Here is a 27634-nt window from a genome sequence, read left to right on the forward strand (position 1 = left end):
TGATGTGGGTACAGGCAAAAAATTATGTAGGTCCCCACCAGAAAGCTCAAATTTAGAATATTCCAGAATGCTAAACTTTACAAATAAGATGAGACTACCCTAATTTCAGAGAAATTGTATTGTGATATTTTGCCAATGGAATAAATTACTTGCAAAGCATGTTATTTATTTATCAAATTTTATCACTGCCCATCTCCCCCAAAAAGGGGGACTCTTTAGTTGGTAGGTGGTGCAGCCCATGCTGGGGATACCTGTATTAACTAAGCCTTTCTGCATGACTCTGTATAGATGTTATGGTATATTTGTATTCTATCACAGCACAAAATTAAAATGTGCTTTAATTTTGAAAAAAAAATAGGTATATAGTAAATTGCATATCCTCCAAGTCAGAGTAACTTGATAGAAGGTATTTGTGCTTTCAATCAATTTTAACCTGAGCTGAGCAGCAGCTGGGCTGCAATTATGTAACTTCCTGCTTTATTTTCCCATGAGTTCCATATGCTGCAGACATGTTTGCCATTAAAGAGTGGGAGAGTGTGCCTTTGTGCCAGTGCCTGAAGTTACCCTTATGATGTATCACTCAGTAGGCTATAAATGGTGTTAATGTCCATATCAGTAATACTCCTGAAGATTCTGCAATTCATGAAAATACTTGTTTGTGCAGTAACTTTTTTTTTAATACTCTAGACTATAAGATTCATGATTATCAAATTTCTGTCCTAGCTTTGAATTGATAATGGAATGTATATTGAGGTTTCTAAATCTGTGGCAACCTAATTTATAAAGTGGTGTGAAATAGGAGTCTGACATAGAAGCTTCAGAATCATTGTTAAATTTCAGTCTAGCAATGAAATGGGCCTAAGATTGCCATCTGTTCTCTGCCTGAAGGGCCTATTCCTTAGCTGCAATCGTGCATGTGAAGTGCTTTAAGCATTAGATGAATGCTGCAATGTTTATGGCTAATTAAGCCATTATGGCGCCTGCTGAATAATAATACAGCAGGGGTGATGAGCCTTAACATATGCTAGCCCTCTAATCCTAAAGTCAAATTTTCTATATTTGTTCCGGACACAGAATAGCATAGTAATTCATGGTAATATGTTTTTTCCATGGCAATTCTCTGTCAAAATCTGATGCTAAGAAACATTCCTAGGCACCTGGAAAGTGCAAAGCTCTTACTCAGTTACATGTATACATTTTATTATTTCACTTTGGATACTTGATACGTTTCGTTTTTAGAATTGTATTGAACTGCAGTAGTGATAGGCTGGGCTTCTAATACTGTTCTGAGAAAGGGAGAAGAGCATGGAAGGGGGACATTTATATGTAGAACCAACCCCTTCATCGCTCACCCCCCCTACACATGCACGCACGCACACACAAAGACCAATACAGAACTTACAAGAGAGTTTTAACTGGATCATCTAAAACTGATAGAGTGTATTATTATGTCTATTCAATTACCTTTCTATTTGAACAGAATATAAAGTTTTTAAAAAATATTCATTATGAGCGCAAAAATACAAAAAAGAAAGAGATACCATTTTTTGATGACTCGATTGTTGGATGTCTATTGAAATGAGCCTAGCCAAGATATTCTATAAACAGCTGCACTAGGAAAGTTAATGCAAATTGCTGTTATTAATTTGACTGACAGTTAAAAGCCTAAATAGTGAACATTGGTGTAGAATATATAATTAAAAACAATCCCACTACACTTAACAGAATAGCTCATTGGAAGTGTATACATTTCTGAGAACATTTTTTTTACATTTTAGCAATACGTTTTATTTATTTACAAATAACATTTTTTGCTGTCTATGAGATACTAATATCTTTTAGTAATTGTCACTACAATCCAATGTGCTGATATTCTAAAGTAATTCCCATTAGTTCTGTACACTTAAAATAATGTTACTCTTAAATTGGATACAAGACATGGAAATTGAGTAAATGTGCATGAGAAGCTGTTGTTTGACATAAGAAACTTCATAATTTAAAATGGGCCCTATATTAGAAAGTTCATTAACTTAGGCTTTGATATTATGTATAATATACATGTTTTGCAACAGTTGTATGCATATAAAATATTTTTATATTTGGAACTAATATTTTTGTAATTTGAAAATGAAACAAACATTTTTCATTGAACATTTTTATAATTTCTGATTTAAATAGGATTAAAATTGTCTTGCAGATAAACATGTGACTTCAGTTGTTATGAACATATTTCAGTTAATTTGATGAAAACCAACAGCTATGAATTTAGAACAATAAATCTTGAAAGCCAGTGGGTGGTAGGATTTTTTCTTTGTCATATTCTTTTTTATTTATAAAATGCATATTCTTCATGCTCTTTTTTAATGATAAATGTTATAGCAGAGAAAACTTCATTTCCTTCAAATTGCCTTTTGTAACACATATTAACCTATTGGAACTAGTGTTAATAATCTGACTCTTTTGTGAGTGACAGTGCAGAATAATCACTCTGTCCAGTTTAAACTTCTCAGAAAGGATAATCTGAGTGATAAAAAAAATGATTCCCTTGGGGAAAAAAGTGTTTCCCTTGGCCTGAAGGTTGTATCCAAATATGTTTCTGCTTTAGAGAAATAACACAAATCTGGGTCCAGTTTTTGTCTGTTCCCCCTGTACATACACATAGACACTACTGCTGTTTGTGCCATATTACATTCTATCTGGAAAAATTCTCAGACCTCAAGATTTTGTGGGAAGAAGGACTAAAGTGGGTTACTTGATAACAATCAGATGTCTTGGTTTATATGAGAGAAATGTTTTCCAATATAATCCAAAGAGATTATACAACATTTATCTGTTGTATTCAGTAATATTCAGTAGATACTATGCCCATTTAATCTCTGTGTTGACAGATTGAACTCAGTCAGTGGAAATAAAAAGAGGTGATTTCCTCTGCCTTTTCAGTCACCTACCTACTTTACTCTTATGCACTAGGAAGAAAGAAGTGTTTCACAAGTGGAAGTTCACTGGCTTGATTTTGGATTTCACCTGAAGATTGCAATGTCAAATTACTCTAAAAGTGTTTAGATAACATTTGTCTTCCACATGATAAGCTATAATAAGACATTAACAGAAAACTGTAATAACAAAAAGTACAATGGGGCTTCTGAACTCCTCTCCACTACTGTTCCTTCATAGTTTGTTTCTCTCTCTTCAAGCTAATAATACACTCTGTGGTCCTAGATGCAAAAGTAATAGCCAGTACTAAGCTTGTCTGCTCTTCTCTCCTCCTATCTTGGGGTTTATTGGAAATCTAATCCAGGAGTTGTTGTGCAAGTCAGTCTATTAGTGGACTGATGACTAATCCTCCATCTCAGAACTGCTGATTCACTCCAGGCCTTCTGAGGGAAAATGGGGAGCTTAAGAGGATAGGGAATGGAGGAAAATCCATTGTATGAGCAGCTTTTTTCAAGGTACTACCTAGTGTCCTCTGTTTTATCTAGTTTATAACTGCAGATTCTTCTAATGCTTCACTGATAATGAATAATGATAATAAGCAATGCTTATTATCAAATATTTTCTATTTAGATGTTAATGTTCTGAAACTGAAAACTATATGTATATTGTTTTAAATCCTGCGTGTCATATTCACTTTAGAATATATGACCTTTCTGGTGTTGAATTGTAGAATTAGGAATACACAAAAGTTGTCCATTGTCAAACTGCTTCCAGTTCAGGAGACTTGTTTCTGGAAACTGCAAAATCCCAGTATAGCATGATCCGGGAGGAAGTTCAGTATAGTCCAGAGGGAAATGGAATGTCCCAGAGTTCTTCAGAGCATTCCATTCCACATCAATTAATTTTGCACATCCCTTGTTGAATATTTAATCTAACTTTTATTAAATACAGGTGTTAATATGAAACTGGATCCAACGATAATACTAAATGGCCATGAGATTTGTAAGCTAATAATTTGCTATTATAATTGGAGGAGGAATGAGAATGTCTTAACATGGAGAAAATACTGCTTTTGAAGGAGTCGAAATCAATATTTCTCTGCTCCCAAAAGTAATCAAAGCCAGAATCTATAATGAAATTCTATATAGTTGGTTGTACATCTGCAGGGAAGATAGACCAAAGAGTTATTCTTAGAGAATAGTGAAGTATGTGAATAAATGTATATAAATCTTCTCAACCAGTTCTATTAATTAGGGACTCAACTATCATTAATGGGCCAGTGCACAAGCTCCACTACTATTTAAAATAAGTAAATAAATAAAAACAGCAGCTTTGGTAGAAAACAATCAGGAACAGAGATTTGAGGAATCTAGAGTTTATACCCTTTCTTCCTCTTGTGTGTTTGCTCTCATGCTCTTTTTCAGGCCTGAAGTACTTTTGAGGTACCAGCCTGAGCCAGAGTTACTTCATCTTGCCCTGCCAAGGATCTTCCCCTCATTGTCAGAAAGAATAAATTGAAAAACAACATATGTCCAGGGAGGGAACATCTTTGCTGAACTAGCAACTGGGGGTTTCTGTAAGATAGCAGAGGAATGTTACCAAGGGAGGTATATCTTGTACTGAAACTTGAAGTTTATTGACATATGAATGATTGTAACTTCTGCAATCTTGTGATTATTGTTGAAACTGTTTGTTGAAACTATAAGCAAGATCGTATATAAGCCCACCCATCCCATTGAGGTGTGTGCTTGTTTTGGGAGATTATCCCCTTGTACCTTTCTTCTGCGCAGAATAAACTTTTGCAATCTCTACTTTCTGTGTTTGTTGATTGGCTATTTGCACGCCAGGCCAACGAGCCCATTTCAGGGACAGCACTTTGACTTAACAGGAGGGAATCAAGAGAGCAAAACCGCTAGAGAGAAAGAATTAAGCAATATTTCAGCCCATTCTTGATCACTGCTTTATTTTTATTATTTTAGTGAATCTATTATGGCTTACTGGTGCAGCTCCCTTTCTTCACTTATTAACTGGAATTTAAAATAAAGCTTTCTTATATTTTTTTAAAAAATCTGTTTTGTTTTTTAGCGAGGAAAAAACTGAACAGTTGCTGGATTGTAAACAAGAACTTGAACAGATTGAAACTGAATTAAAACGACTGCAGCAAGAGGTTTGTGAATGCAAGATCATGGTTCAGACTATTACGCTGAGATGAAGTATAGTTGCTTGGGTTTATCAGTTCAATTAGTGATACATATTTCAAGCAGTGGGTTTAAATTAAGCAGATTTCAACTAAATAATGGCCATAGAATCTTAAAATCATAACATTACTGGGATTGGCCAGTGTATTTGTTGCTTTCTGATTTTTGTTTTTGTTTTAGGAATCTTTAATGTATTTAAAACTTGGCCAACCAATTTTCATTCAGGAAAGGAGGCATTTCTGTTGGATGCAGTTTCCATCAACTTTTATTTATACTTTTTGGAGAATTTCAGGAAAGAGTCAGTTGACAGTATTCTATACACATTCTTTTTCTCTACAAGCAGATCATTTCCTATATTATATTTTTCCCCATTATCAGAACTAATATAATGTATATGAACACTAAAAGAAAACATTCTAACTTATTAGATATTAGAACTGCAAAATTCAAGAAGCGGGTAAAATATAGCTAAATGAAAAATAGGTTTAGGAAAGCATATAATTTTGAATATTATATAGATTGCTTAAATTTTAATATTACCTGTCTTTTTTTTCATCATAAATATGAATTAGGGTTCTTAGTTACAGTGTTTCTATAAAATTTGATCCATAAGAATAAAATCAATGCTGAGCATGTCAATATGAATGTTGACATGCTCTTGAAGTTTTTATTTGAAAAGATGTTACAAAATAGAATGCACCAATGTTATGGTTGCCAAGAAACACTTCTTACAGGAATCCATTTACAAATTGTGTTACTTATTGTATTTTGTATTCTGAATAAATGCAAATGTTATACTATTTCCTTACTAATTTCCTCTCTTCCATGCACACTGACTTCTGTGTCACTGCACATACTCTTATCTTCTGCAAAATCACTTTTTTCATAAACACTAAAATATATTTTGTCTTATTTGCTAGAATATGAATTTACATTTGGATGCCCGATCTGCCAGAGTGTATCGGGATGAACTTGATGCTTTCAGAGAAAAGGCAATCCGGGTTGACAAGCTTGAAAGTGAACTTAGCCGATATAAAGAAAGGCTACACAATATTGAGTTCTACAAGGCTAGAGTAGAGGTGATTAGAAATTATAAATTGACGTTAAATGTATATCCATTTTTTACTGATTATATTTCTTACATGAGTTGAGGTGTTGTTTGATTAGAGTTCTATGTTTATGCTGATCTTGTTTTAGGTCATAGGTCTGAAAATATGCATTCTCCTATTAGTAAATAATGTTTTCCTTCAGCTGTAAGTAAATGCAAATTTAAATGCAAATTGGAAAGAGCTGATTATAATCAACAATGGTATCTAGACCTGTGTGGCTGTTGTTCATTTCTAAAACATCTTTTAATATGCTCCAGAGAAGGCAAATTTTAATATGCTCCAGAGAAGGCAAATTTTTCTGATACTTGTGAATAGTTATAATTGACGTTTTGAGTGCAGAATTGGAGGGCTTAATCTGGACTTAGCATTTTTTAAGTTTTTCATGAATGACTATATTTGGAACAAGCTGGAAGTTAACAAAACTATAAATCAGATTTCAGAGAATGCTGTTAACACATCAGACATCTGCAGCAAGGGGCATTTTGCACCATTATTCAATAGTTATCAATTCCTTTCCTCATTCATTCATTCATTCATTTAACCAACCTGTGGGAATTTTGGAGTTCAATTTTGAAATATGGTTCTCTAAATCCAAAGAGTATTTATTGGATTAGTTTTGGCTCTAGATTTACAATTATGTGCTTAGTATTTTACTTCGTCAAACATACTTTTTCTTACATAGTCATGTACATTTATGTAAAATATAACCAGTAGTTACTTCATTTTGTTGTGTGTGCCATTTTAATGGGGAGGGGGTGCTACTTTGTTTCATATTTGATTGTGAGCTTCATATTTCTCACTGATTATTGTAGGAGCTAAAAGAAGATAATCAAGTATTGCTGGAAACAAAGACAATGTTGGAAGATCAGTTAGAGGGAACCCGAGCCCGTTCTGATAAATTGCATGAACTGGAAAAGGAGAATCTGCAGTTAAAGGCTAAACTCCATGATATGGAGATGGTGAGCATACAGGATGGGATCACAGATAGTCACTTTTTAAAACAAAATTACAGGTAGTCCTGACTTACTGATGGTAATTGGGAAGGGGAACTCCATTGCTAAGCAGTGCAGTGACCATGCCAACTTAATAACAGCAGTTCCTGCATTCCTAGTTGTCATTGTTAGGCAAATCCTGTGCAATCGCAGTGTTCCACGGTCATGTGATTGCCATTTGTGATCTCCTGCTGGCTTCCCCATTAACTTTGCTTGTTGGAAGCAATCATGTGACTGTGGGGATGCTGCAATAGCCACAGGCAAGGGCTGTGGACTGGTCATAAGTTCCCCTCGTTGTAACTTCGAACAGTCTCTGAATGAGTGGACATTAACTGAGAACCATCTGAGATAGTCCTTGGGTTATGACCATTCATTCAGCGACCAATCATAATTACAACGGTGCTGAACAAGGGGGACTTGGACTTGTGACTGGTCCTTGGAGTTCCGGCCGTTGCATCATCCACTCAGTCATGTGATTGTGATCTGAGCACTTAGTGCCTGGCTTGCGATTACAACATTACAGCAAGCTGTGGTCACATAATCGCAATTTCTCATGTTCCCTGCTGGCTTCCTACAAGCAGAGTCAATGGGGAAGCTGGCAGGAAGTTGGAAGTTGCTCCTTGCCCTGTTGCTTTTTTGTCCTCCTGCACTCCGGAGAGCCTGCACCCAGCACCCCCACATAGCACTTGCACCCCCACCTGCACTCTGGAGTGCCTGTCTGCAATACTACCCTGCCCACCTGTAGCTCTCACCTGCAGCTCTCACCCTCCAGCCTGCTTGCCTGGAACTCCCACCTCTTCCCACTTAGTGTCCTAACAGTCAGAAATCACGCTGAGACGAGGAGTAGGTCTCTAGTGTTTATTACTGCTACATTAAACAGAATCCTAACAAACTGAAGAAGCGTGGGAAAAACCCAGACAGATAAACCCCGAAAGTTAAGGCAGGTCTGATCTGTGTCTCTTTGAATGGCTGCTTAATTCCTCAGTACTACGCATGCGTTTTCCCCCCTGGATAGAGGCCCCCTCCTGCTCGCCATCAGTACTCATGACACTTAGTGACCTACATGGTCCTGGGGCTACAAAGGCAACCGGGACTGCTGGATTGTCGTTAAGTGATGCAGTCACGTGATGTCATGCTTTAGACCACATTGCTTAGCAATGGAAATTCTGGTTCCAATTGCTGTCATGACCCGAGGGCTACCTGCAGAAAAATATAAAATGGCATTAAGTGACTTGAAGACTGAAAGAAGAATTGATGGGGAAAATAACTTTTCTGTAGCTTTTTATGGCTTCTTTCAAAATAATGTTTCTTTTAAAATAGCAAATAGAAAGTTTAAAAACTGCCCTTTTACTGTTGTGTATTATGAGTGGCTGAAGCTCACCTCTACTTCAGATTAAGGTTTTTCCAAGCTCTTCCAAATGATAAATATAACGGATGCCTTTTTTGACTGAATTATGTAACTTCTAAATTCTTCCTTTCTGAAAAAATTTAAATAGTTTTGTGATATTAGGGTGTTCTCATAGTGTCCTAGTTCCTTATATTTTATGAGCATTGTATGTATGCATTTGATTTAACTATGTTGTTTTGTGCTGCTGATAACTTACTCCAGTTTCACTAACAAATTAGAAGATTCAGACAGTAGAATTTGGCTAAAATTTGGTTACTGAAATATATGTGGTTGCCTTTTGAGAGGACATTTTAAAGAAAGTTTATGTGAAACTACGTTTAAGGAACGTGATATGGATCGGAAGAAAATTGAGGAACTTATGGAGGAAAATATGTCACTAGAAATGGCTCAGAAGCAAAGTATGGATGAATCACTGCATTTGGGCTGGGAACTTGAACAGATAAACAGATCATCAGAAGTTTCTGAAGGTAGCTAAAGCTATACTTATTTGTTGTTCAGATGGGAAATGAGCAGTTTTAACATTCCAGATTCTTTAAAGACTGGTCCAAATATTTGTCAATTATTCTTAGAGGGGACTCAAATATATAGTCATTTGAAAATAGCAATACCAGACTGGTTCATTCAGAGGTATGCTGCTTCCTAGTTTTAATTTATATTAGCATATTTTATTTATTGCTTATTTACTTAATCAATTTGTATGGCCGCCCATCTCAACAAGTGACTCCAGGCAGCATTTTTCAAATATGGACTTGACCTGAGAAAGTGGATGCAGCCAGTCTCACAGCAAGTTAAATGAAGCATCCAGTTATACATTATTGATCTTGTTTAGGTTGAAAAGTCATTTTTCAAAATAATTTGTGGAGGCTTACTAAGTGGAAATAGTGCCAAAAAAATGAGAAATGCCCCAGTCAGTTTATTTCTTGCAGTATATGTTTTGACATCCATATTGTCCTGTCCAAAGGGTAATTGGTATATCTTACTCAACAAATAAATCTTAGATTTAAGCCAAAATCTGCACATACTAGATTCTGTATGAACTTGCAGCTTCAGAACCAGAGTATAAAACAGCCTGGTCTCCGGCTGCTGCTGCTTAACTCCAGGTCAGTTAACAACAAAGCCCCACTCATATGCGATTTGATCACAGAGGAGGGGGCAGACCTGGTGTGTATCACTGAGACCTGGCTGGGCCCAGAAGGGGGGGTAACCCTTTCAGAAATGTGCCCAGCTGGGTTCCAGGTGTGGCACCAGACGAGATACCAGGGTCGGGGAGGAGGGGTGGCTGTTGTCATCTGAGAGTCTCTGGTGGCCTTTAGGGGCCCTGCCCCACAAGTGGCCGGATGTAAGACCCTGTTTTTCAAGTTGGGTTCCCAAGAACAGTTGGGAGTGTTGCTGCTGTACCAGCCTCCCTGCTGCGTAGCAACCTCCCTGCTTGAGCTGCTGGAGGTCGTCTCGGCGCTGGCGGTGGAGGTCCCCAGACTTATGGTTCTGGGGGACTTCAATCTTCCTTCCCTGGGGCGTGCCTCGGAGGCAGCTCGGGAGTTCATGGCTACCATAGCAGCCATGGGCCTGTCCCATATTATTCGGGACCCGACTCGAGACAGTGGTCTCACTCCGGACTTGGTCTTCTTGTCGGAGCAGTGGCAACATAATCTGAGGGGAGAGCCGCATATATCCCCATTGTCATGGTCAGATCACGCCCTGGTGGCCCAGAGATTCTCCTATGCTGCCCCCCTCCGCAGGGAGGCAGGACCCATTCGGTTTGTCTGCCCCCGGCAACTGATGGACCCAGTGAGGTTTCAAAGGGAGCTGGGGGTTGTACCCGAGGATCTGCTGCACGGTCCAGTGGAGGCCTTGGCTGCTGCCTGGAATAGGCAGGCGGCCAGGGCCTTGGACAGGATCGTGCCTGTGCAGCCTCTCTTGCCTCATCTGACCCGACACTCCCTGTGGTTCATGGAGGATTCATTCCAAGTTGGACTCTATGCGTGAAGCAGGGTCTGAGGAGATGCCGAGGGAACGTTTTAACCTTGTTATCTGGGAGCAGTTTGATGCTGTTGGATCCGAGGAAGTGGACAGGATCCTCTGGATTGTGAATGCCACCATCTGTCATTTAGATCCATGCCCCTCCTGGCTGGTGAAGGCAGCTCTGGAGGTGACGTGTGGTTGGGTCCAGTCGATGGTAAATACATCCTTGCAGGAGGGGGTGTTCCTGGTCGCCTTTAAGGAGGCACTGGTGCACCCCCTCCTCAAGCCATCGCTGGACTCAACTGTGCTGGACAATTTTCGTCCTGTCTCCCACCTCCCCTTTATGGGGAAGGTGGTTGAGAAGGTGGTGGCGTTGCAACTCCAAAGGATCCTGGGTGAAACAGATTATCTGGACCCCTTTCAGTCAGGTTTCAGGCCAGGATATGGGACAGAAACTGCATTGGTTGCACTTATGGATGATCTCTGGCGGGAGCGGGATAGAGGCAGTTCATCCATCCTTGCTTTCCTTGACCTCTCAGCAGCTTTCGATACCATCGACCATGGTATCCTTTTGAGACGGCTCAGGGAGTTGGGGGTGGGCGGCGTAGTTCTGCGCTGGTTCACCTCCTTCCTCCAGGGCTGATACCAATCGATGGTGATAGGGGAGGAGAGATCTGACCCTCGACTCCTCCATTGTGGGGTGCCGCAGGGTTTGGTCCTCTCTCCTCTCCTATTCAACATCTACATGAAACCACTGGGTGAGATTATCTGTCACTACGGGATGAGGTATCATCAGTATGCCGATGATACCCAATTACACATCTCCATCCCGGGTGAAGTAAGTGATGCAGTGACTGCCCTTTCCAGGTGCCTGGGGGCTGTAGGGGTCTGGATGGGGAACAACAGGCTTCAACTGAACCCTGGTAAGACGGAGTGGCTGTGGATTGATGGTGCCTCGCTTTCCAGGAAATTTTTAGTTCTGGATGGGGTTGCACTGCCCCAGACAGACTCAATGCGTAATCTGGGGGTTCTCCTGGACTCACGACTCCTGCTCAAAGAGCAGGTGGCAGTCGTGGCCAGGAGGGCCTTTGTGCAAGTTTGGGTTGTGCGCCAGTTACGCCTGTTCCTGGAACGAGAAACCCTCCGAACAGTCACTCACACCCTGGTCATCTCCCATATAGACTACTGCAATGCTCTCTACATGGGGCTACCCTTGAAGAATATCTGGAAACTTCAGCTGGTCCAGAATGCAGCTGCGCAGACCATTCTTGGTACCCCTAGGTTGGCACATATAACACCGTTGCTGCGCGAGCTGCACTGGGTGCCAGTTTGCTTCCGGGTCCAATTCAAGGTGTTGGTTATCACCTTTAAAGCCCTACATGGCATGGGGCCAGGTTACCTGAGGGACCGTCTCATCCCCATTACATCAGCCTGCCCCACCTGATCATCCGGAGAGGGCATGTTGTGGACCCCGTCTGTAAGAGAATTTCATCTGGCGGGGTCCAGGAAACGGGCCTTCTCTGCAGTGGCCCCTACCCTTTGGAACATCTTGCCCCCGGAGGTGAGGCAGGCTCCTTCACTCCTGACCTTCCAGAAGGCCCTGAACACTTGGTTCTGCCATCTTGCTTGGGGCGGGAAAGTGAGCAACCATTCTTGGGGGTGGCTCGCACCCTAGAGCCCCTCCCACCAGCTTGGATTTTATACCCTCTTGGATTTTATATTTATTATTGTATTTTGTAATAATTGTAATGTGTCTGGTTTTATGAGATTTTAATGTTTATGATTGGAGTTTGATTTTATTGTTTATTTATTAATTTTATTATTAATTATTGCCCATTGGAGATGGGCAGTAATTAAATCTGAATAATCAATAAATAAGTAAATAAATAAATAATAGATTGTCTTATATTAATATGTGTGATTCAGGATAACCTTCATAGATATAGTTGTTACTGATTAATAAAAAAATGGTGGTCCTTGGTCAATACTCAGTGCTAATTAGGTTTAATTTTCAGGTTGGGAAAATTTTTTACTAAAGTTATTATTTAGGTTTGGTATTTATATTTGTTTCTGAAAAAAAAAAGAAACAATTGCTGAAGCTCTGTCCTTTTCTTTATACAGTAGCAAGTGATAGGAATATATAAAGTAGGTACTGTTGCTGTGACCCCTTGGAATGGTTATGACTAATTATATATAAGTAATAGTATAGATAACAAATGGGCAATCTACCATTTTTACATTCTATTTTAACTCAACAGTGCCACAGAAGTCACTTGGTCATGAAGTGAATGAACTAACATCAAGTAGATTATTAAAACTAGAAATGGAAAACCAAACTTTATTAAAAACAGTAGAAGACTTACAAAATGCAATGGGTTCCATAGAAGGCAGTAACTCAAAACTAATGAAAATAGAAAAGGAAAATCAAAGGCTAAGTAAAAAGGTATGTTATTTTATGATTCTAAGTTAGGAAGATCTTATATCCAAGTGCATATTTTATAAATTTAGCTTTTCTAAATATACTAAAAGTAACAGTATCTCAGTGCTGCTACCATAAACTTTATTGTGTCTGCCCAGTCCTGTTTATCCCATTGCAGATAACAATATTCAAATCAGTAGAAATTCTGTCCATTTTGCTGTCTGTGTTAGTGGAGTAGTATTTCATTTTTTTTTCTGGGATATTAATACAGATTTTTTTTAAAAAATGGCATCTCTATTCATTAGGACTTGCCCATAGTATACAGTTTTGGGGAGAATATAGAGAAGAGAAGGAAGAGAATACATTGGGTGGGAGTGAATGAATGTTAGCAAAGTGATGGTAAGTAACAGAATCTGTGAATATTTATTGTGATGGAGGATTATAAGGACTGAATAAAAAGAAGAGTGCAAAGTGGATGATAGAGGAATTGAAATTGGGATATGGAGAATTAGAGCCCCAGTCAGTTTTTTCTCCTTGTGGCCATCTTACCCGTGGCCTGTTCTCTCAGTGGCTCTCTTTAAAATTCTTTTTTTGATCTAATCTTTTTGCTATGTCTCATCGAAAGAGGTAGATTTTTGTGTAATTTTTAAGCAGAAAAATATAAGTGTCTGCTCTGTTCTCATATAACATAAGTGACAATAAAAATACAAAAATATTTCATGTAAAGCAACCCTTTATCTTTTTATATTTTTTCTTAAGTATTGTATATTAAAATATTTGGTAGTTTTTGTTGATAGGCTCCTTTAGGCACCTTTCTTTCTTAATGAGGAAACAGCATATGGCACGTCATCTTAGTTGCAATTTTTCTTGTATTAATATTTCATTTCTGATAGACTTTTGATATAGATACACATTATTTAATCAGTTCCTTCAAAAAGCATATAGACTTAAATTTTATTAAATCAAATTTTAATTTTTTTTCCTGCAGCTGGAAGGACTTAAGAATGAATTTACTGAAGAGAAACAAAGTCATCAGAGTAGTCAGAATCTTTGCAAAGACCTTATGAAAGAGAAAGCACAGCTTGAAAAAACAATTGAAACTTTGAGAGAAAATTCAGAGAGACAGGTAATATATACAGATATTTGTTTTATTGAGGTTTGTACATTTAAATAATAAGGGTTGTATTCTCTGGTGTTTTTCAATTGATAAAAGGCTCTTAATCTATCATAAGTGGAAGATTTTTGTACAACCTCTTTTCTGTATAATACCAGCAATCAGCAGCCTTTTATATTTTCAGAATTTAAGAACAAAAACAAATGTTGTGTCCAAAATCTCACAGTATTGCAAAATCTTCTAAGATTGTGGTAAACTCATCCTGAAATGTCATGAAAGATTAGAATTCTCTCATGAGATTTCTTTCATGTTTAAAAAAATTAAATTAACGTTCAAAATAATTTGAATGGTTATGGGATTATAGATACCACCAGATGTTGTATTACCACTCTATGTGCTATTATAGTTTCAGGAAAACAACAAAGGTTGCATTGGTCTTTGCACCTCAGAAAAAAATTCTGCTGGAATGAAAAGATTTCCATCAGCAGTATTAATCAGATATTTTAGAATATTATATAAATTAATCTTAGTCTAGTTTTCCTACTGTGGTTTTCATATGAATGGTTTTAATTTCTTTTTATTATTATATGTCTCTGTATTTAAATCTCAAATTCTTAGTTTCCTGAGAACTAGCAGTTTCCGCACAGTACACAAAGAGGCAGGAGACAGAAACCATATGCATTAATGATTAGCCTTTCTGTGAGCAGGCAGCCCTTCCCTTTGGGATCTGATTAACTAGAACACAAGTGTATTCCTTGAAGAAACAAATGACTCAATTTGTTCTAAAGTGGGGGACAATCTGTCCAGAAAATTTGCTGCCGGACCTACCTCACTACCTCTACAGTGTGTGACCATTGGCTTTTCCTTCAAACAGAATAGTTCAAGCATTTTTCTTGACTAACTATTAGGCATATTCTTTGTCCAGACGTTCTCTTCTCTCTCTCTCTCTCTTTTACTTTTTGCTTAAGTTTATCAGAGTAATCCAAACACTTATAATCTTTGGCCAAAGAAGTCTTTCTTCCAGTGTTTTAGTTCTCTGACTTCAGTTCTTAATCAAAGGGAAACCTTCCTGGTGATTAAACTGATAAAATGCTGAAGGAAGAACTCCCCTTGTTTCTTGAAGTGTCTACCATGTACAAATTTGAAAATGAGCTATTTGGATTGAAGTGGGTAATATAACTGCCTCACTGCAGTCTGAAAGCTTAGCTTTATAATTTAGACTGTAAAATACATCTTTTCAAATCTTAAGTCTTAGAAGCCATGTATATTATCTAAATATGAAGTAGCTGATTTAAACTTTCATTTTTCATTTCAATTAATTAGATTAAAATCCTGGAACAGGAAAATGAACACTTGAATCAAACTGTAACTTCACTTAGACAGCGTTCACAAATCAGTGCTGAAGCAAGAGTAAAAGATATTGAGAAGGAAAATAAAATTCTCCATGAATCTATCAAGGAGACAAGCAGTAAATTAAGTAAAATAGAATTTGAAAAGAAGCAAATGAAAAAAGAGTTAGAACATTATAAAGAAAAGGGAGAAAGAATGGATGAGCTGGAGAAAGAAGTTCATCATCTTGAAAAAGAAAATGAACTTTTACAGAAAAGGATTACTAATTTAAAAATTACATGTGAAAAAATAGATTCATTAGAACAAGAGAATTCCAGTCTAGATGTTGAAAACAGAAAGCTGAAAAAGACTTTAGATAGTCTGAAAAATCTCAGCTTTCAGTTAGAGTCCTTGGAGAAAGAGAATGCACAACTTGATGAAGAAAACCTAGAACTCAGAAGAACCGTTGAATCTTTGAAGAGTACCACTATCAAGATGGCTCAGTTAGAACTAGAAAATAAAGAACTGGAAAGTGAGAAAGGCCAGCTACAGAAGAGCCTGGAGCTTATGAAAACATCTTTTAAAAAGACAGAACGTTTAGAAGTGAGTTACCAAGGCTTGGATATAGAAAATCAAAGATTGCAGAAAACCTTAGAAAACAACAGTAAAAAGATTCAGCATCTAGAAAGTGAATTACAAGAACTGGAGTCAGAAAATCAAACCCTGCAAAAAAATCTGGAAGAACTCAAAATCTCCAGTAAACGCCTAGAAAAATTAGAAAAAGAGAATAAACTTTTGGAGCAAGAGACCACCCAGCTGGAAAAAGATAAGAAACAGCTAGAGAAAGAGAATAAAAGGCTCCGGCAACAAGCAGATATTATGGATAGCACATTAGAAGAAAATAATGTGAAAATAGGTCACCTGGAAAAAGAGAACAAGTCACTGTTTAAAGAAATTGGTGTATGTAAAGAAGCATCTATTCGCCTAAAGGAAATGGAAAAGGAAAATAAAGAGCTTGTAAAAAGAGCTACCATTGACAAAAAAACACTTGTCACATTACGTGAGGTAATGTTCACTATTGCATGATATGCTCTGATTATGAAGGGGAATGTAGCTGTAATGTGTTAGTAATATATCAATGTCATTTTAACAATTTACTAATCACAAATTAATTGTATTTTTATTTATTTAGTCTTAATATTAAAATCTCTTTATAAACTCAGATTCAGAAAAATTGTTTAGCTGTTTTAAAGAAGACATTAACTTATGTGCTTCCTATATAAGGTGTATATCAGATTAATTTTGCTCTTTTTTCTTCTTTATTGAGACGTGTGAGTTCTGTGAGCACTTGTACTTTGGTTCTGTCTACACTGTGGCTGCTTACAGCTATTGAGGCATTGCTTGGAAGGAATTTTTTTAAAAAATTGAATAAATTGGCACTTAACTATATTTCTGTTATACAGCAATTGCTTTCCCCATATGACATATACAAGTTGGTCCCCTGCAAAATTAAGTAATAGCTTCCTCCTTGCTTTTTCAATTCTTTTGTTGCTTTCTTACATCTTGCTCTTAGTTAATTGACAAAGAGGGTGTACCGCTTTACTTCATTGTTTTTGTTTTATCCTGAAGTTACAGCTATTTTGCTATAAAACAACAGTAGAAACAATGAAAACAATACTGTAATCAACATTACACAGAAGCTACTTAATTGTGAGACCTAGTAATCAAACAACTTCCTGCTGTGCTTAATAGTGAGAAATAATGGAGTCGAATTTTTAAAAAGAACATATTAAATTAAAAGCACAGTGGTTTTTGGAAATTTGTCCACAATGAACAAGATAGTGCTGGAATATCCTTGACTCCATTTGGAATAAGTGATTTTTAAGTTAGTTATGTCTAATATAAGCTTATTTCATTTGGCTTTCTCTGTATATGAAGAAGTTTGGATCATTCCGAAAACATGAAGTAGGTTTTTATTTTAAAAGACATACTGGAATACAGTACAGAGAAAACTAGAAAACAACCCTTTGGCATCTTTGTAGCTTAGATACTGTGAGCAAACAGGATAGCAATTTCATTGAAAAGGGCTACTATGGAAGCAATCTTTGTAAACCACAGAATTGTTTCAGGACATTCTGTAGATTATTATTACTACTTTTCTGGATTTTTAAGTTTAGTTAAATACCTGTCATTTCTGTCTAATGGTAACTTTCTCATAGCAGAAAGCAGGGAATTTAATTTCTGTCTTTCAGTCCTATCCACGTAGGTCCATGTGTAAGCTTGCATAATTTTCACAAGGGTTCTAAATCCCAAACCAGAAGTTTGGGAGAATCAGCATAGGTAGAATAAAGAAGGTATGGAGGCATTGGTGTTAGGGAGGATTACAAAACTTCAAGTATTGCAACTTAGAGAAGTAAAAAAAAATTTCACTAAAGCAAAGCCATTATTGGATATAAAATTATATATCATAGATTTTAGTTTGTTCTCAACTGCTGTTCTACTAGATCTGAATGCAGTATAGTAGAGAGAGAGTTGAAAGTGGTTTGAAAGACAGTTACCACTTTTTCTATGTATCCATCTTGTTTCTTTTATACCAAACAAATTTGACAGATGTACTGTTGAAAAAGTGATCAGATTAAAACAAGTATAAGTAATACAGGAATACTAATCTTTCTAGGAATCACTTTCTGAAAATCTATGTCTTTTTTGTTATAGCTGTAATAGATAGTAAATAGTGTCATTTGTTCAATCCATTGTTCTGTTTTAAGGATTTGGTGAGTGAAAAACTGAAGACACAGCAGATGAATAATGACTTAGAAAAGCTTACACATGAACTTGAAAAGATAGGTTTAAACAAGGAACGCCTCTTACACGATGAGCAAAGTACTGATGACAGGTATGAGTATGTAAAAGACTCTCTGGATTAGATTGGGGGATAACTCTCCATGATGTTTTTACCCAGTTGTTTTTCAAGGGTTTATTGTTCACATAGCGTGCTGAGAAAATACGCACTTCTTTAAGTCACCTTGTCAGATGTTATCATAAGAAATGCTGCAAATTAATGAAGTTGCTCTAAGGTGTTTGTACAAAGGTAGCAGAGAATATATCTCTTGTTTTTTTTAGTGGTGATGGTTTTATGGATTTAGATTCTGGAGCCTAGTAATAGGAAAATAAATGGTTTTCATATAATATACAGATAAAAGAAGCGCAACCATTCTCTCTGAAAACAATTTTGGCTGTCCGTAGCTTGCTATATCTGCAAATGTAATACCAATAGCATACAAACATCTGTTTCCTTTACTTGATGGTATATCCTGTGGAAATAAGGAGAAGATTGTTAAGAAAGGCAGAATTTCAGGTTCTGACTAGTTCTTCTGTCAATGTACTACTCAACTGAGAATAATAGTTGGTACTGCAGTCTGTTATTAGCAGTGATTAACATAATGATCATGGCAGATTTAGTATCTTTTATCTCTAAAGTTAATGAGCCTCATTATTTTATATCTTGCAACAAGCTTTCAGTATGTAGCCTCAAGGAAAATATCAGTGCTTTCCCTATTTTAAAATATATCTTCTATTATTTGTTCCATAATTAGCTTTTAATATCTAGGGAATTAGGTCAGAGTGAAGTGTGGGGAAAGCAAATTCAGTATTTGGATGGGGGGGGTATAGAGAGTATGTGGGGGAGTAAAGTGGAGTGAGGAAATATTATGTAATATTTTAGTTTTGTTAGGTTAAATAGTTTTCCATGAAAGTATGAAGTTTCAGATGCTTTTCCCCCCAGAATGTAATTACACTACAGTATATTGTTTACTAGGAAAGGAAACAGTTTCTTAATGTTTAAATAGTTTTATGGTGGATAAGACATTTGCGGCATGGTTGCATTTTTTAGAATGTATCTATTCTGTATTTGTGGCATATACATCAACAAATGTATATTGTTCTATTATTTGTATTTATATATGCAACGCTCCCTGCAAAGCCACTCGCTACAGTTTACAACTGTCAAATACGTAACAATCAAATCAAGCAAATAAAATGTTAAAAATCATAAAACAATTATTGCCTTTAAAACAAAAATTAATACAAAATACAACACAAAATCAAAAAGCCAACAGTATTAAAACCAGAACAAATTAAAAACAGCACCACTATGGAGGAAATGTTGAAATATGAAAATAAATTTTCATATTTCTATAATACTGGGACCATCACTAAAAACGTCCTTGGCTCTAATAGATTCAAGTCTAGCTTTGAACACATGCAAGCTCCGGGGCCATTTCTCCATATAAGTGGGGCCTAGCCATTTAAAGGTTTGTGTGTGTGTGTATTTATTTATTTATCTATCTATCTATCTATCAAATTTTTATCACTGCCCATCTCCCCCACATGGGGGACCCCGGGCAGTTCACAATAAAAACAATTAAAATTTCAATAAAATCATAAATACAGCCATTAATCAGTCAGCATAAAATGCAATAAAATCCAACCCATGGCGGATCTAATTCAAACCATAAGGGCATAAAACTGGTCCTTGCAGAACTAGGGAATCAACCAGCCCCAAGAATGGCTCTTCCCCTCTCTATTCCAGGCAAGGCGACAAAACCAGGTCTTCAGCTGTTTTCTGAAGTCCAGGAGGGAGGGGGCTAACCTCACTTCTGGGGGAAGGATGTTCCAAAGGGTGGGAGCTGTTGCAGAGAAGGCCCTCCTCCTGGACCCCGCCAGATGGAATTCTCTTACAGATGGGGTCCGCCACATGCCCTCTCTGCACGATCGAGTGGGACGGGCTGATGTAATGGGGGTGAGACGGTCCCGTAGGTAACCTGGACTCATGCCATGTAGGGCTTTAAAGGTGATAACCAACACCTTGAATTGGACCCGGAAGCAAACTGGAACCCATTGCAGCTCGCACAGTAAGGGTGTTACGTGTGCTGATCTCGGAGCACTCATCACTGTTTGTGCGGATGCATTTTGAACCAACTGAAGCTTCCGGATACTCTTCAAGGGTAGCCCCATGTAGAGCGTGTTGCAGTAGTCTATATGGGAGATGACCAGGGTGTGAGTGACCGAAGGGCCTCTTGCTCCAGGAAGGGGCATAACTGGTGCACAACATGAAGTTGTGCAAAGGCCCTCCTGGCCACGACTGCCACCTGCTCTTCGAGCAGGAGTCGTGAGTCCAAGAGGACCCCCAAGTTATGCACCAAGTCTGTCTGGGGCAGTGCAACCCCATCCAGAACTAAAGATGGCAAATTCCTAGGAGCTATGGGGCCGTTAACCCACTGCCACTCCATCTTACCAGGGTTCAGCTGAAGCCTGTTGTTCCCCATCCAGACCCCAACAGCCCCCAGGCACCTGGATAGGGCAGCCACAGCATCACTTACTTCCCCTGGGATGGAGATGTAACTGAGTATCATCGGCATACTGATGATACCTCACCCCATGGGGACGGATGATCTCACCCAGCAGTTTTATGTAGATGTTAAGTAGGAGGGGAGAGAGTACTGAACCCTGCAGCACCCCACAGAGGAGGGGATGTGGGCCCGACCTCTCCTCCCCTACTAACACCAACTGGGACTGGCCCTGGAGAAAGGAGGTGAACCAGCATAAAACTAAGCCGCCCACCCCCAACTCTCTGAGCCGACCCAACAGGATACCATGGTCGATGGTATCGAAAGCCGCTGAGAGGTCAAGGAGAGCAAGGATGGATGCACTGCCACCATCCCACTCCCACCAGAGATCATTCATAAGTGCGACCAGTGCAGTTTCTGTCCCACATCTGGGCCTGAAACCTGACTGAAAGGGGTCTAGATAATCTGCTTCCTCCAGGATCCTCTGGAGCTGCAATGCCACCACCTTCTCAACCACCTTCCCCATAAAGGGGAGGTGGGAGACTGGATGAAAATTATCCAGTATAGTAGGGTCCAGTGATGGTTTCTTGAGGAGGGGGCGCACCAGCGCCTCCTTAAAGGCCGCCGGAAACACCCCCTCCTGCAAGGATGTATTTACCATCGACTGGACCCAACCGCACGTCACCTCCTGAGCTGCCTTCACCAGCCAGGAGGGACATGGATCTAATTGAGAGGTGGTGGCATTTTCAGTCCGGAGAATCTTGTCCACTTTGTCAGGTCCAACAGGATCAAACTGTTCCCAGATAACTGGGTAAGTACATTTCCCAGGCATCTCCACAGACTCTTTCTCACACTTGGAGTCCAACTGAGAGCGAATATGAGCGATTTTATCCTGCACATGCTCTGAAAATTCCTCCGCACGGCCCTGTAGATGATTTTCCGGACCCCCTTTCCCCAACAGGGATCGGGTGATCCTAAACAGGGCTGCCAGGCAGCATTTTGCGGATGCAGTAAGAGCGGAGAAATACAGTATAATATGAAGCCCCTTGAATTTGATTTAGAAGTTTACTCAATGCAGTTTAGCCAGAAGTGGTGTAATATCCTCTTCCCATGATGCCTGACAAGAGCTTGGCTGGTGCATTTTATACCTGCTAAAATTTCCAGATCTCCTTCAAGGGAACCCCATCTAAAGTGCCATGCAATTATCTAATCAGGAGTTAACCAGAATGTAAACGATAAGATCTCTCAAGGAAAGGACACAGCTAGTAAATCATGTGGAAATGGGAGTAGGTACATCTCTCCAACATGCTGAACTGAGCAGTCTGGGACAACACGGAGTCAAGGATCATCTCCTAATTGCACACCTGATTCTTAAGGGGAAATATGCCACCACCTAAAAAAGAGAATGTCCTTTTCAATTGTTTGAGATCTGTTCTGACTACAGGACTGATAAACTTGTCTGGATTCAGTTTCAACTTGTACCTAATCCTGTCTGCAGTTCAGCCCAAGTAGGAGGCAACCATGAAGCCCAACCCACCTCATAAGGATGGAAAGGTGATAATAGACTTGGTGGTAAATATGGGTAACAGAATCAAACTCAGAGCAACCCTACAACATAAAAGCTTTGGAGTGGAACACTAATTCTCTAGTAGTGGTACTGTCTGGAACCTACCCATTGACAACGCTGTGCCCCTAGCTCTGTAAGGCAATGCTAAGGATACCATAGTTGATGGTATCAAAAGCTCTAGAATTCTCTAGGAGCACCAACAAGGAACATTGCTCCTGTTCTCTCTCAATAGATTGTCCATCATGAAGACCAAAGTTGTCTCAGTTCTAACCAGATAATCAATTCCAACCAGGAGCACTTGGAGTTGTCATACCATCACTCTTAGCCTCCTTGGCCAGGAATGGTGATTTGATACTGGTCTGTAGTTGTTGAAAAGGAAGGTATCTAACAATGATGCCTTCCAGAGAGGACTTCAGGGCAGATAGCACTTGTCCTCTGTTGGGGAAGATACCGTTAATCAAAAAGAACACCTTCCTCAACTGATCCCTTCCAGCACTGTGAGTCAAGAAGGGAAGTGAGTCTGACAGATATGTGGCAGTCTAAACTCATCCAAACATCCTGTCCACATCCCCAAGAAGTACATGTTGAAAATGATCCAAAAACATAGGACAAGCATGCGAGGTCTCCTAGTTTATTGATAAAGGTGTCATATAAGCAGAACTAGTTCAGCATGGTTGTTGACGTCCCTGAGAACAAAAAACTTCAGGACTCTCAACCCTTCCTTCAAGACCAGGTCTGCCAACTCAGGCAGGTAGACTGTCAGACAGTGGGGTACATGATACACCAATAGATTCTCCAGGCTGTCTTGTTCATCTTATTCCTGATAAACATACTATGCACTCCTGATCTCTCACACCCTGGGCCTGGAATGGTAACTAGAATTTCTTGCAATTATGACAATTTTCCTGGTTTTTGTTCTCCTTCTCATCTCTGATCATGTATAGAGAAACCTGACAGGAGACATTAAATCCTCATGACATCACCCATCTCTGGATGCCTTCTCTGTAATGGCACCTGCCTTATGGGACAGTCTTTCCCTGACAATGGAGAAAGGGGCAGCCCTGACACTGCAGGCCTTCAAGAAGGCAGTGAAAATTTGGGTTTTTCCTCAAAACGTTAGAGCCAGGACATTAATGGGGCTCTGGCATGGTTGTATGTGATATATGGGTTTGAGACTTTTTATAAGGGCCTCAGGTTATTCTTTTTAATTTAGTTTTAAAATTATATTGTGTTTTCAACTTTGTTTACCACCCAGAGTTTCTCTGGTTAGATGGGCATCCATATAAATTTCTTTAAATTTCCTCCCTCCCTCCCTCCCTTCCTTAACAGATTTATAAGGCTGCCCAACTCTCACACGGTGACTCCGGGTGGCTTACAGAATTAAAAACCATAAAAACACAATAGACACCCCCTGACAGCAGCAAACACATTCATACCAGCCACTTGATTGGCTCCAAAGCAGCTTGGGGTCCCCAGGCCTGCTGACAGAACCACGTCTTCACGGCCTTCCGGAACAGGAGCAAGGAGGGGGCCAATTTTATATCTGGGGGAATGATATTCCAAAGGGAGGGAGCCACTATGGAGAAGGCCCTTTTCCTTGTTCCCACTGGATGTACCTCTCTAACTGAAGGGACCTGCAATATGCCCTGCCTCCCCTCTCTGGTGGGCCGGGTAGATGTGACTGGGGAATGGCGGTCCTGCAATAAATTTCCCCCAACCATGTCTCTACCAACCATTCCAAGTTTGTTTTTTGTTCAATTTGTGTGGCCACCCATCTCAGCAAGTGACTTGGGGTAGCGAACAATCTTGACATAAATTAAAAACAAAGTTCCATCATAAATACAAATATTAAAATACACAGCAGCCGAGGAGGATGTCACAATCAGCGGTTGTTAGTATAACCAGGAGACCAAATCTTTCACGCACTTGGAGCCCCAGGCCTGGGCACAGTACCAGGCCTTTAGGACTTTACAAAAGGCCAGCAGGGTCAGGGCAATCCTAATCTCTGAAGGGAGATGTTCCATAGTGTGGGTGATACAGCAGAAAAGGCACTCCTCCTGGGCCCTGCCAACTAGCATTTCCTGGCCAACAGGACCTGGAGCATGCTCATCTTGCTGGACCAGATTGGATGGGTAGAAACAACTGGGAAAAGATGGTCCCTTGGGTTGGCCTTACCAACCCAGATTAAATCAACCAGGAGCCTTATTAAATCACCCAGTGTGTCTTATTCACCACTGATGTGGCATTTACCAGAAAAAAGGGGTTGCTAATATCCCTCCTCCTCACCTCTGATTGCAGGCAATAACTGCCAGTACTCCATATTCTGTAATAATTGGTACAGGTCCCACTTCCCTTCCCCTATTCCAGGAGCTTCTAATCGGCCATCCCTCCCAAATCCCCCAAAACAACTCCACCTCCTGAAGTGATCTGTTCCCCCTATCAATAATAACTGCAACAAGGACAAAGAGACCTGTTCTTTATTTATCACACAACCAATTTTAACAGAACAGAGACCCCCACAAAACAAAAATAGTAACTTATATAAGCACCCAGAAGGCAAAAATTCTCTGCCATCAACTCTGTCTTATGTTTTATTTCTCTTAGCCACAACCACAATAGTTTCTTTCACTGCATTTACAATCAACCTTGGCGTATCTTCTTCAGAACTTCAAAACCTTCCTACTCTCTGCATATAGTTCACTTTGTCTGCCAAAAGCAGCAACTGTTTTCTGCCAAGAGCAGCAACCAGTAATCTTTTTCTGTCATTCTTTTTTTCATGACACTTCCTTGTCCCCACATCCAAACATCCATCTGCAGTTCACACCATCCAAAACGTACTCTCATATTGTGTGCCTTATTTTATACACACATTGTTGTGTACAATTAAATCATTGTGTTCTTATATAATAAGAGAGAATAGCTTTGTTATGTGTTGACAAACAGGGTGTTTAGAGGTGCAGCACCTTTTTTACCATTTATGACAGCAGACAAGCCAGAAATAGAAATTTTTACACAATGCCCAAAATAAAATGTGGGTTCCTGTTTTGTTCTACTCCTAGTTTGAGTAGGAGTAAATCCTAGTTTATCAGAAAGAAAGCATACTCCTGGCTTATACTATCCTGGCTTGCTCAAAAGCAACAAACCAGGAGCTTCATTTTCAAGTTTCATGTGTCATATGAATCAGTCATTTTCTGGTTGTTTTATTTGCTTGGCTGAAAGAAAGAGAAAAATAATATATAGACAATAAATCAGGACTTCTAAGTTACTGTTTGTCTACCACTCCATGCATCTGATGAAGTGAGGTACAACTCACATGAAAACCTATGCCTTTTAATAAAATCAGCGACTAGAGTGTTGTGGGGAAGAGTAGAGGGCAACATTTCTATAGGTACGTTGCAAAGTTTTTTCATACTCCTTTGGTATGCATTATACAATTACAAAAATTTCTTGTTCAGGAGGGTATAGTGTAGTAGTACAGCATAGTTGGAATATGTAGTTGCAGATATGGCTAGTTCGAAAATTAGGAGTTCTCTAGAAACCATCTCCATTATATCTCAAAACAAACTTTGAAGTACCATATTTGTACATGTGTGCAGAACACCAGGTCAGTTTTTATTAACGTTGTGAAGTAGCAAGTATATTGGATACTGGATTCACATATTTTGTATAATCTTTCACAAAATAGTTTCATGTAGGAACTGTGCTTTTTTTCCTTACATAGATGAATAAATTAATTCCAAAACTGTCAGTCTGGCATTTTCAAATTTATTAAGCTGACATATTTATGATTTATTTAAAATGAATTATTGGTAATGACAACTTCATTAAAATTGTTTCATTAAACAGTAAGTACAAACTTTTGGAGTCAAGGTTAGAATCCACACTGAAGAAATCACTTGAAATAAAAGAAGAAAAAATTGCTGCTTTGGAAGCACGATTAGAAGAATCAACAAATCTAAACCAACAGCTGCGCCAGGAGCTTAAGACAGTAAGTTAAAAAAATATTCCCACCTGTCTTGTGATGTAATACCTGAAACTTATTTTTAAGTTTATAAAAAGTTTACAACATTTATTAAATTGCAAGTCCATAAAATAAAATATGCCTACTATTTACAAGCACTGGTAATTTTAAAGCAAAGGAGTTGTTAAAGTACAGTTTTCCACAAACCGTACTTTTCCACTCTTAAACCAACACTTTTTTTTTCAGGAAGGATACAAGTTCAAAGTAAACCTGGTTTAAAGCAGGTAGGGAAAAGCAGTTGGGGAAGAAGAGAAATGTGGGAATGAGATGTTCACTACATCAGTAGTTAGGCTTTCTAGGAATTCAGCAAGAATAGGGGTAAATGCTACATTTCCTTACCCTTTGGAAAACTTCCAGCTCTTACCTACATGTAGCAACATAAGCAACTCTCATCCATTTAGACCAAAGAATTTTGTTCTTGCACACTCTCAGCTTTTTGGAATGATTTCCTCAAAGGGGCTTCCACCTCTCATCTATCTATCCTAATGCAATTCAGCAAGAGAAAACAGGCAATGAGTTGGTAGCAAGCAGTCAGGCTTGCAAGGTAGGCCATGCCAGGAAACTGACTCCAAGTTGACTGGAACTATACTTTATTGATATAGGCTACATTGACAGAATCTTGAAAGCCTGACTGTGTCTTCCTTCCCTTTCTCTTATACCCCCGTGAATTAGGGTGAAGTTGGTCTGATCTTTCTCACTCTCTCTTTCCCAGGCTTAATGCATGTTTTGTTTTCTTAACTGTTTTCCCCCCTAAGATCAGTGTATGGTTATGTAGATCTGTAAACAGACCTCAAGCAGTTGAGAGACAGAAAACAGTTTCCTTCCTGTTTGCTGTCTCTGAGCTGCTGGAGAAGCAAAATAGAATAGGGAAGAGGGGGAATAGCTGTTAAGTCTTAGCTTACCAGAATGCCTTTTACTATCCTCTTTCTTCCTCTCTTGCAAGTGCTTCACTCTACTGGATTGAGTCTGCCTGGTTGACTCCCAATTACCCAAAAGATGATGGTAGCATTAATTTTTGCATCATACTATTTCTATTAGTGTGAATGTTGATTCTTGAATTTTAGAGGAAAAAATAAATATCATTTAAAAATATACTAAATATTATTGAATCATAAGAATATTTAGAATTTGTATAGTTCTTTTGAGTGCTTGGAAGCTTAATTCTATCTGTGTTCAGTAGGGCTTACTCCAGATGAATGGGTATAGGATTATAGTCTGAAGTGTGTATTGGCC

At 38.8% G+C, this 27634-nt stretch overlaps 1 protein-coding gene across 3 annotated transcripts in view; it reads left to right on the forward strand.

The window, feature by feature from the left end:
- The window catches only part of CCDC88A (coiled-coil domain containing 88A), a 100008-nt gene that overhangs the window by 31543 nt on the left and 40831 nt on the right, over positions 1-27634 (forward strand). For all 3 annotated transcript variants that reach the window (XM_063301292.1, XM_063301276.1, XM_063301283.1), the window contains exons 9-17: positions 5020-5101; positions 6053-6211; positions 7054-7200; positions 8964-9108; positions 12862-13046; positions 14011-14148; positions 15460-16530; positions 18234-18361; positions 26227-26368. In XM_063301292.1, the coding sequence (XP_063157362.1) occupies positions 5020-5101; positions 6053-6211; positions 7054-7200; positions 8964-9108; positions 12862-13046; positions 14011-14148; positions 15460-16530; positions 18234-18361; positions 26227-26368 (2197 nt within the window). The remainder of the gene's footprint in view (positions 1-5019; positions 5102-6052; positions 6212-7053; positions 7201-8963; positions 9109-12861; positions 13047-14010; positions 14149-15459; positions 16531-18233; positions 18362-26226; positions 26369-27634) is intronic.

This window comes from Candoia aspera, chromosome 1 (assembly GCF_035149785.1).
Source record: "Candoia aspera isolate rCanAsp1 chromosome 1, rCanAsp1.hap2, whole genome shotgun sequence".
NCBI lineage: Eukaryota > Metazoa > Chordata > Lepidosauria > Squamata > Boidae > Candoia > Candoia aspera.